The sequence below is a fragment of the Aethalodelphis obliquidens genome, unplaced genomic scaffold, assembly GCF_003676395.1.
Source record: "Aethalodelphis obliquidens isolate GAN/ISIS:26980383/991018 unplaced genomic scaffold, ASM367639v1 scaffold11, whole genome shotgun sequence".
NCBI classification, from domain to species: Eukaryota; Metazoa; Chordata; class Mammalia; order Artiodactyla; family Delphinidae; genus Aethalodelphis; species Aethalodelphis obliquidens.
The window spans coordinates 7,886,843-7,898,968 of NW_020837955.1; the positions used below are offsets into that span (position 1 = coordinate 7,886,843).

The 12,126-nt window shown below is 36.0% G+C and overlaps 1 protein-coding gene across 1 annotated transcript in view; it reads right to left on the reverse strand.

Annotated features, from left to right (window-relative positions):
- Window positions 1-12,126, reverse strand: part of ATAD1 (ATPase family AAA domain containing 1) — a 55,170-nt gene that overhangs the window by 21,251 nt on the left and 21,793 nt on the right. Inside the window, exon 6 of the mRNA XM_027111937.1 lies at window positions 6,861-6,967. Within this exon, the coding sequence (XP_026967738.1) occupies window positions 6,861-6,967 (107 nt within the window). The remainder of the gene's footprint in view (window positions 1-6,860; window positions 6,968-12,126) is intronic.

The following is a 12,126-nucleotide window of genomic DNA, read 5'->3' on the forward strand; positions in this document are numbered from 1 at the left end:
ATGGAGGCACAGACTGAAAAGATACAAGAAATGTTTAACAAAGAGCTAGAAGAAAGGAAAGTAAGTAAGGAGTAAGGAAAAAAGAATGAAAAGAAAGGAGGACAGCTTAAGAGACCAATGGAACATTAAACACACTAACATTCACATTACAGGGGTCCCAGAAGGAGGAAAGAGAGAAAGGGCCTGAGAAAATATTTGAATAGATCATAGCTGAAAAATTCCCTAACGTGGGACAGGAAACAGTCACTCAAGTCCAGGAAGCGCAGAGAGTCCCATGAAGAATAAACCCAAGGAGGAACATGACAAGACACATAGTAATAAAGTTGAAAAAATTAAAGACAGAGAAAATATTAAAAACAACAACAGGAAAAAACAAATAACATACAAGGGAATCCCCATAAGGTAATGAGCTGATTTTTCAGCAAAAACTCTGTAGACCAGAATGGAGTGGAGTGGCGTGATATATTTAAAGTGATGAAAGGAAAAAACCTACAACCAAGAATACTCTACCCAGCAAGACTCTCATTCGATTTGACAGAAAAATCAAAAGCTTTATGGACACTCAAAAGCTAAGAGAATTCAGCATCACCAAACCAGCTTTACAACAAATGCTAAAGGCCACAACTGGAAACAAGAAAATTATGAATGGAAGCTCACTGGTAAAGGCAAACATACAGTAAAGGTAGAAAGTCATCCACATGTGGATATGATATCAAAACCAGCAATTGTGAGGAGAGTACAAAAGCACGATACTGTAAATGCATTTGAACTTGAGACCAGCAACTTAAAACAATCATTCATATATATAGACTGGTATATCAGACCGGTATATCAAAACCTCATGGTAACTGCAAACCAAAAACCGACAATAGATATACATACAAAAAAAGAAAAAGGAATCCAAACACAACACTAAACATAGTCATCAAATCACAAGAGAACAAAAGAGGAAAAGAAAACTGCAAAAACAAATCCAAAACAATTAACCCAATGGCAATAAGAACATTCGTATCAATAATTACCTTAAATGAAAACGTATTAAATGCTCCAACCAAAAGACATAGGCTGGCTGAACGGATACAAAACAAAGACCCACATATATACTGTCTACAAGAGACCCACTTCAGATTGAGGGACACATACAGACTAAAAGTGAGAGAATGGAAAAAGATATTCCATGCAAATTGAAATCAAAAGAAAGCTGGAGCGCTTCCCTGGTCGAGCAGTGGTTGAGAGTCTGCCTGCCAATGCAAGGGACACGGGTTCATGCCCCGGTCTGGGAGGATCCCACATGCCATGGAGCGGCTAGGCCCGTGAGCCATGGCCGCTGAGCCTGCGCGTCTGGAGCCTGTGCTCTGCAATGGGAGAGGCCACAACAGTGAGAGGGCCACGTACCGCAAAAAAAAGAAAAAATAAGAAAAAAAAAGAAAACTGGAGTAGTGATACTCATATCAGACAAAACAGACTTTAAAATAAAGACTGTTACAAGAGACAAGGAAGGACACTGCATAATGATCAAGGGATCAATCCAAGAAAAAGATATAATAATGGTAAATATATACGCAACCAACATAGGAGAACCTCAATATATATATGGCAAATGTTAAAAGCCATGAAAGGAGAGAGTGACAGTAATACAATAACAGTCGGGGACTTTTAACATGCCACTTTACCAATGGACAGATCATCCTAAAATGAAACTAAATAAGGAAGCACAAGCTTTAAATGACACATTAAGCAAGATGGACTTAATTGATATTTATTTATAGGACATTCTATCCAGAAACAACAGAATACACTTTCTTCTCAAGTACTCATGGAACATTCTCAAGGATAGACCATATCTTGGGTCACAAACCAAGCCTTGGTAAATTTAAGAAAAGTGAAATCATATCAAGCATCTTTTCTGACCACAACGCTGTGAGACTAGATATCAATTACAGGAAAAAAAAACTGTAAAAAATACAAACACATGGAGGCTAAACAACATGCTACTAAATAACAAAGGAATCATGAAGAAATCAGAGAGGAAATCAAAAAATACCTAGAAACAAATGACAATGAAAACACGAAGACCCAAAACCTATGGGATGCAGGAAAAGCAGTTCTAAGAGGGAAGTTTATAGCAATACAATCTTACCTCAAGAAACAAGAAAAATCTCATAAACAACCTAACCTTACACCTAAAGCAATTACAGAAAGAAGAACAAAAATACCCCCAAAGTAAGCAGAAGGAAAGAAATCATAAAGATCAGATCAGAAATAAATGAAAATGAAATGAAGGAAACATAGCAAAGATCAATAAAATTAAAAGCTGGTTCTTTGAGAAGATAAACGATAAACCATTAGCCAGACTCATCAAGAAAAAAAGGAAGAAGACTCAAATCAACAGAAGTAGAAATGAAAAAGGAGAAGTAACAACTGACACTGCAGAAACACAAAGGATCATGAGAGATTACTACAAGCAACTGTAGGCCAATAAAATGGACAACCTGGAAGAAATGGACAAATTCTCAAAAAGCACAACCTTCCGATAATGAACCAGGAAGAAATAGAAAATATAAAGAGACCAATCACAAGCACTGAAATTGAAACTGTGATTAAAAATCTTCTAACAAACAACAGCCCACCTATCCTTCTCAAACTCTTCCAAACTATAACAGAGGGAGGAACGCTCTGAAACTCATTCTATGAGGCCACCATCACCCTGATACCAAAACCAGACAAAGATGTCACAAAAAAAGAAAACTACAGGCAAATATCTCTGATGAACACAGATGCAAAAATCCTCAACAAAATACTAGCAAACAGAATCCAAAAGCATATTAAAAGGATCATACACCATGATTGAGGTTTATCCCATGAATCCAAGGATTCTTCAATATATGCAAATCAGTCAATGTGATACACCATATTAACGAAGTGAAGGATAAAAACCACATGATCATCTCAGCAGATGCAGAAAAAGCTTTTGATAAAATTCAACACCCATTTATAATAAAGTCTCCAGAAAGTAGGCATAGAGGGAAACTACCTCAACATAATAAAGGCCATATATGACACACTCACAGCCAACATCATTCTCAGTGGTGAAAAACTGAAACCATTTCCTCTAAGATCAGGAACAAGACAAGATTGCCCACTCTCACCACTATTACTCAACATAGTTTGGAAGTCTTAGTCACAGCAATCAGAGAAGAAAAAGAAATAAAAGGAATCCAAATCGGGAAGAAGTAAAGCTGTCACTGTTTGAAGATGACATGATACTATACATAGAGAATCCTAAAGATGCTACCAGAAAACTACTAGAGCTAATCAATGAATTTGGTGGAGTAGCAGGATACAAAATTAATGTACAGAAATCTCTTGCATTTCTATACACTAATGATGAAAAACCTGAAAGAGAAATTAAGGAAACACTACCACTTATCACTGCAACAAAAAGAATAAAATACCTAGGAATAAACCTACCTAAGGAGACAAAAGACCTGTATGCAGAAAATTATAAGACACTGATGAAAGAAATTAAAGATGATACAAACAGATGGAGAGATGTACCATGTTCTTGGATTGGAAGAATCAATATTGTGAAAATGACTATACTACCCAAATCTATCTACAGATTCAATGTAATCCCTAACAAACCACCACTGGCATTTTTCACAGAACTAGAACAAAAAAATTCACAATTTGTATGGAAACACAAAAGACCCCAAATAGCCAAAGCAATTTGAGAAAGAAAAACGGACCTGGAAGAATCAGGTGCCCAGACTTCAGACTATACTACAAAGCTACAGTAATCAAGACAGTATGGTACTGGCACAAAAACAGAAACATAGATCAATGGAACAGGATAGAAAGTCCAGAGATAAACCCACACACATACGGTCACCTTATTTTTGATAAAGGAGGCAAGAATATACAATGGAGAAAAAGTCTCTTCAATAAGTGGTGCTGGGAAAACTGGACAGCTACATGTAAAAGAATGAAATTAGAACACTCCCTAACACCACACACAAAAATAAACTCAAAATGGATTAAAGACCTAAATGTAAGGCCAGACAGTATAAAACTCTTAGAGGAAAACATAGGAAAAACACTCTATGACATAAATCACAGCAAGATCCTTTTTGACCCACCTCCTAGAGAAATGGAAATAAAAACAAAAATAAATGGGACCTAATGAAACTTAAAAGCTTTTCACAGCAAAGGAAACCATAAATGAGACAAAAAGACAACCCTCAGAATGGGAGAAAATATTTGCAAATGAAGCAACTGACAAAGGATTAATCTCCAAAATATACAAACAGCTCATGCAGCTCAATATCAAAAAAACAAACAACCCATCAAAAAATTGGGTGGGGGCTTCCCTGGTGGCGCAGTGGTTGAGAGTCTGCCTGCCGATGAAGGGGACGCGGGTTCGTGCCCCGGTCCGGGAAGATCCCACATGCCGCGGAGCGGCTGGGCCCGTGAGCCATGGCTGCTGAGCCTGCGCGTCCGGAGCGTGTGCTCCGCAACGGGAGAGGCCACAACAGTGAGAGAGGCCCGCGTACTGCAAAAAAAAAAAAAAAAAAAAAAATTGGGTGGAAGACCTAAATAGACATTTCTCCGAAGAAGACACACGGATGACCAACAAACACATGAAAAGATGTTCAACATCACTAATTATCAGAAAAACGCAAAACTACAATGAGGTATCACCTCACACTGGTCAGAATGGCCATCATCAAAAAATCTACAAACAATAAATGTTGGAGAAGTGTGGAGAAAAGAGAATTCTCACGCACTGTTGGTGGGAATGTAAACTGATACAGCCACCATGGAAAACAGTATGGAGGTTTCTTAAAAAACTAAAAATAGAACTACCATATGACCCAGCCATCCCACTACTGAGCATATACCCAGAGAAAACCATAATTCAAAAAGACACATGCACCCCAATGTTCACAGCAGTACTATTTACAATAGTCAGGACATGGAAGCAACCTACACGTCCATCAACAGAGGAATGGATAAAGAAGATGTGGTACATATATACAATGGAATATTACTCAGCCATAAAAAGGAAAGAAATTGAGTCATTTGTAGAGACGTGGATGGACCTAGAGAGTGTCATACAGAGTGAAGTAAGTCCGAAAGAGAAAAACTAATATCATATATTAACGCATATATGTGGAATCTAGAAAAATGGTATAGATGATCTCATATGCATAGCAGAAATAGAGACACAGACGTAGAGAACAAATGTATGGATATCAATGGGGAAAGGGGGGATGGGAGGAATTGGGAGATTGGGATTGACACTATACACTATGATACTACATATTAAATAGACAACTAATGAGAACATACTGTAGAACAGAGAACTCTACTTAATGCACTGTGGTGACCTAAATGAGAAGGAAATCTAAAAAAGAGGGGATATATGTATATGTATAGCTGATTCATTTTGCTGTACAGTAGAAACTAACACAACATTGTAAAGCAACTATACTCCAGTAAAAATTAATTATTTAAAAAAAAAAAGCTTAAAGACCCAGATGTAAGACCATATACTATAAAATTCTTAGAGGTAAACTCTTTGATACAAATTGTGCAAGATCTTTTTGGATCTACCTCCTAGAGTAATGAAAATAAAAACAAAAATAAACACATGGGATCTAATTATTAATTTCTAAAATATGACAAACAGCTCATGCAGCTCAACATCAAAAAAAACACACAACCCAATCAAAAAATGGGCATAAGACCTAAATAGACATTTCTTCAAAGAAGACATATAGATGGTCAAAAAGCTCATGAAAAGATGCTCAAGATCGCTAATTATTAGAAAAATGCAAATTGAAACTACAATGAGGTATCACTTTACACCAGTCAGAATGGCCATCATTAAAAAGTGTACAAAAAATAAATGCTGGAGAGGGTTTGGAGAAAAGGGAATCTTCCTACACTGTTGGTGGGAATGTAAATTGGTACAGCCACTATGGAGAACAGTATGGAGGTTCCTTTAAAAACTAAAAATAGAGGTACCATAGGATCCAGCAATCCCACTCCTGGGCATGTATCTGGAGAAAACCATAATTCGAAAAGATATATTCACCCCAAAGGTCACAGCAGGACAATTTACAACAGCCAAGACATGGAAGCAACCTAAATGCCCACTGACACATGAATGGACAAAGAAGATGTGGTACATATATACAGTGGAATATTATTCAGACACAAAAAGGAATAAAATAATGCCATTTGCAGCAATATGGATGGTCCTAGAGGTTATCATATTAAGTGAAGTAATTCAGACAGAGAATGACAAATATCACATGATATCACTTATATGTGGAATCTAAAAAAATGATACAAATGAACTTACAAAACAGAAACAGATTCACAGACATAGAAAACAAACTTATGGTTACCAAAGGGGAAAGGTGGGAGAGAGGGATAAATGAGGAGTTTGGGATTAACATATACACACGACTATATATTTTTTAAAAGTGACATAAGAACTGAGAGTAAAGACTATAAGGATTTATGATAAGAGTCAAACGAAGTGTGCAGAATACTCATAGCCACTTGTCACTTCCTTTTCCTTGACATTGATGGTTCTAATACCCTGGTTTTCTCTCTTATTCTTGTATTTGTTTTGAGCATTTGGGAAATCTTTTTAACATTTTATTAATTACAAAGCCCTCAAAATGGATGAAGATATACACAAATCATATTCTTTCAGATTTTCATCATTTATTGGTAAGTATAAGCTATGAAAAATAATTCTGTAAATAAGCTTAACAAGCAGCCAAATTTTCTATTAACACCACCACCAAGAATAACACAAATTAAAGCAGATTACTTTCAAATACCTGGCAGCTGTGATCAGTATCCAATCCATCCCAGAGACTCATAAACTGAGCTTTCATCATGGCTGTAGCTTCATGGTCAGAACTTGAACGGTTTCGTAGAAAGGAGTCTAGAAGAAAAAAATCCTTAACCTTACAAATCAGTAATAAATTACTCTTTACATAATTTCAAACCGTTAATTAAAAGCTGAAAATTTTATGAAAGATTACAAAGAAAAGGGTTCGAATATGCCTTTTCATACATTATTCTGATATAACTACTTTGACAAATTATCCAGCAAATTAAAACAATCAATTCACAATCCTCATTTCTTTCCTAAAAATACATTCATACCAACATATATAAAAGAAGTAAAGGATCTAGTGCTGAGAGGCTAAAAAAGGATCATGTAGTGTCTTAGAGCAAAAGTCTGTGTGCTTTGGTCCTAACTTTCCAGGTTCTCTGCATCCTATGTGTTCTTAATTATGGGATCACATCCTTTTTCCTCATACATTTTTCCTGGTAATAAATAAAAATGATACTGGAAAATCTCAAAACACTATTAAGTGGAAAAATATAGGACAGGAAATGGTTTAAAACATACATACTGGCATGCATGTACATATACGTTATACAGGGTAAAAAAACCTTTAATGAAATACACCAAAATGCTAATAACTTTGGTTATCTCTCAGTGATACTGATGGACAATTTTAATTTTCTCTTGAATTCTTTTCTGTCTTCCAAATTATCTATAATGAACATGAAATACTTTTAGAACGGGGAAAGTATTTTCCGTCTAGAACGAAAGGACTGAAAGGTGGTATATCCTAAGAATGAAAAAAAGACAATAAAAACAAATCCTATATTTTCCAGTACAATCCTGTTTCAAATGTTTTGTCTTGTATCCCTTCAAATCACTGGCATTTCTCAATAACTTTCACATTTCAACGTTAAAACTAAAACTTGAAGTCTGTCAATCATACATGCAAGTGACATGAAAATGCTTTTTAATGTGCTGGGTCCAAGCTTTAAAAAACAAAAAAATTTTTTACAAAGTAATTACAGCAAAAACACATTACTGTGACATGATAGTTTTGTGATGGCAAACATATATCCTGTATTTTCTTTTACAGTTCTAATCGTGTACAATATGTACCATTGTTGTACCATGTATTATACCATGTGTTGTACCATGTACAATAAATGTACCCATTTATTCTGGATGTATAAAATCTAGTCATTTTAAAATTGCTTATTTTTTAAAGATAAATTGTGTAAATTTAGCTGCCTACTTAACTACCATAATTCTGCTATTAATTATTCTTAAATTATCTTCATTTCTAAGAAGTGGTCTGGCAAGATGGCTGCTTAAAATAATATGAAAAACTTAAAATGCTGGATCAAAGTATAAATAACCTAACTATATCAGTAGTTACATTAAATGTAAATGGTCTAGAGTATGCAATTACCTGTTTAAGATATTAGACTGGATTAAAAAAACACAAAACCCAACTGTGTACTGCTTACACGAGACACACTGAATATAAAAGCTCAGAATGCTGAAGACGGTGGAAAAAGACATGTATGTAAACACTGACAAAAAGACTGAATAAGATTTTTTTTAAAGTTAATGCATATCTGATAAATAGTGCTAGAACAATCGGACATCCATATGCAAAAAAACAGACCTCGACACAGACCTTATACATTTCACGAAACTCAAAACAGAACACAGACCTAAATGTAAAACAAAAAGCTATAAAACTTATGAAGATAATACAGGAGAAAATTTAGGGAACCCTGGGTTTGGTGATGAACTTTTACATACAACACCAAAAGCACAATCCATCCAAGAAAAAAATGTGTAAGTCGGAGTTTGTTAAAAATAAAATTCCTGCCCTGTGGAAGACATTATTAAGAGAAAAGACAAGCCACAGACTGGAAAAAAATATTTATTGTATAAAAACATATCTGATAAAGGACTTGTATCCAAAATATACGAAGAACTCTTAAAATTCAACAAGAAAACAACCCAGTTAAAAAATGAGCAAAAGGGCTTCCCTGGTGGCGCAGTGGTTGAGAATCTGCCTGTCAATGCAGGGGACATGGGTTCGAGCCCTGGTCTGGGAAGATGCCGCAGAGCAACTAGGCCCGTGAGCCACAACTACTGAGCCTGCGCATCTGGAGCCTGTGCTCCGCAACAAGAGAGGCCACGACAGTGAGAGGCCCGCACACCACGATGCAGAGTGGCCCCCACTCGCCGCAATTAGAGAAAGCCCTCGCACAGAAACGAAGACCCAACACAGCCAAAAATAAATTAATTAAAAAAAAAATCCACCTTAAAAAAAAAAAAAAAATGAGCAAAAGATACGAACAGAGACCCCACCAAAGAAGATATACAGATGGCAAATAAGCATATGAAAAAAAAGATGCTCAACAATATACGTCACTGGGGAAGTGCAAATTAAAACGAGACACCACTACACACTTATTAGGATAGCTAAAATCCAAAAAATTGGTAATACCAAGTGCTGGAGAGGAGTGGAGAAACAGGACCTCTCATTTACTGCTGGTAGAACTACAAAATGGTAGAACTGCTGGTGGAACTTTTAAGTGCAAACAGCCACTCTGAAATACATTTGGTAGTTTCTTACAAAGTTAAACACAGATTTACCATACAATCCAGCAATTGAACTCCTAGGTATTTACCCAGCTGAGTTAGAAACTTTAGTCCACACAAAATCCTGCATATCTCTGTTGTTAGCAGCTTTACTCATAACTGCACAAAACTGGAAGCAACCAAGAGGTCCTTTAATAGATGAATGGATAAACAAACTGTGGTACAACCATATAATGGAATATGATTCAGCAATATAAAGAAATGAGCTACCAAGCCATAAAAAGATAATGGAGGAAACAAATGCATATTGCTAAGTGAAAGAAGCCAGTCTGAGAAAGCTACATGTTACATGATTCCAACTGTATGATATTCTGTAAAAGGCAAAACAATAGAAACAGTGCAGCTAGGAGTTTGGGAGGGAGGAGTTTGAGAGGGATGAACAGGTAGAGCACAGGGGATTTTTAGGGTGGTGAAACTATGCTGCCTGATATTGTAAGGGTATATACATGATACTATGCATTTGTCAAAGACCACAGAACTGTACAACACAGAATGAACCTTAATATAAACTATGGACTTTAGTTATTAATAACATACCAATAATGGTTCATTAATTATAACAAATATATCACATTAACACAAAGTATTAATAGGGAAACTGTGTGTGTGTGTGGGGATATGGGAACTCTGTACTTTTTGCTCAAGTCTTCTGTAAACTTAAAACTGTTCTAAAAAATAAAGTTTAGTAATTAAAAAAAAAAGGTTACTGAATATCTGAGATTGCAAGAAGGAAAGAAAAAAAATCCTGGAGATCAGGAAAAGAGAGAACTGAAAAAAAGAATGGTGAGATTTTGAGATGATTATGCCACTGTCTGTGTGTGTTTGTGTACACAACAGGTATGCACGGGTAGCATCAGGAGGTTCTGCTTTGGTGTTAATATCCATGCTGAAGCCGAGATGCCCAAAAGGATGTACACTCACAGAAAGTATAGACAAGAAAAAAATTTCTGCTCACCACTACAGGGAGTTAAGGACGCTTGTCTGTCTTGGCCTGGGCTCTGGAGGGAAATATGTCCCCCCTGAAAAATTAAAAACCAAGATCACAGGGGCTCTCTCTCAGGCCTGAAGTCTAAATTCAAACTGTCATTCAGTTTAGGAACATCGAGAAATTAGAGCCTAAAGCCTCTAGGTGGAAGACAGAAAAACTACTCTGGATTATTTTAGGCAACACAGAATTCTCATATAAAAGCAAGTCCTAAGCAATCTAGAGTTAGAAATGAGACACGGAAACAAATCACTATGAAAGAGAGTTAACAATATAAAGAAGTAAAATTTCAAACAGAACAATCCAAAGAACTATATAAAAATAGTATGTGGGCTTCCTGGTGGAGCAGTGGTTGAGAATCCACCTGCCGATGCAGGGGACACGGGTTCGTGCCCCGGTCCAGGAAGATCCCACATGCCACGGAGCGGCTAGGCCTCTGAGCCATGGCCGCTGAGCCTGCAGGTCCGGAGCCTGTGCTCCACAACGGGAGAGGCCACAACAGTGAGAGGCCCTCGTATCGCAAAAAAAAAAAAAAAAAAAGTTTAAAAATTTGAAGACATAAAAGGGATTGAAATTTTAACAGAAGAGCAAGTTATAGTGAAAATAGATAAATTTGAAAAATAAACAAACAGAACTTCTAAAATTCAAATATGATTGGCAGAATACAAACCCAATTGTTGCAAGATTGAACACAGCCAAGCAAAGAATCGCTTTTTATTACTTACTCAATGACTGACTGACTTGAGTTTCACCATTGTTTTATGTATCGACAAAAAATTTTAACTACTGCCAATTAAATTATAACATGCTATCCCAATTTCAGGGATGTTAAAATGTAAAAAACTAAAATAAAACTGTATGTTTTAGAACTGACGAAATATGGTAGAGAACTAGATGCTACAACTATTGAAATGACTCAAAATTAAGTAGAGAGTTGAAGAAAAAATATATATATAATAAAACAGAAGTCTTGCAATATTCAATAGCAACTAGAGAGAAAAGATAGATTAATTACAAAGAAATATTAGGCTATAAGCAGAATTCTCAAAAGCGACAAGAAAGACTGGTAGACAACAAACTTTTGGCTTTAAAATGCTGAAAGAAAATAATTCTGTATCATTTAACAATAAAAACATAGTCAACACATTTTCACACAAAGACAACTCACTGTACTCACAATCATTGCTGAAAGAATTTTGACAGACTTCAGTAAGAAGGAAATTAAATCCAGAAAAGGCAGGTGCAAGAAGTAATAGTGAGCAAAATAATTGGTAAAGTGGATCTCTAAACAAGCACTGCCAGTATAAAAATAACAATATGGAAAAGTAAAAAACAAGAGAAACTGTTAACAAAAACATATAAGAGATGAGAGGAATGATTAGTATCCAAGAGTTCTAAAGTCCCTGTATTATTTGGGAAGATGCGAGAAATAATTAGCCTAGACTTTTAAGACAAGTAGCTGTGCTAAATGTATGCTAAAAGAAAAAGAATACAGTTGACCCTTGAAGAAGGTACGAGTTATGGGCGCTGAGCCTTTCCATAGTCCAAAATCCACATATAATTTACAGTTGGCCCTCTATATACACGGTTCCTCCGTAGCTGCAGTTCACGTGGTGATAAG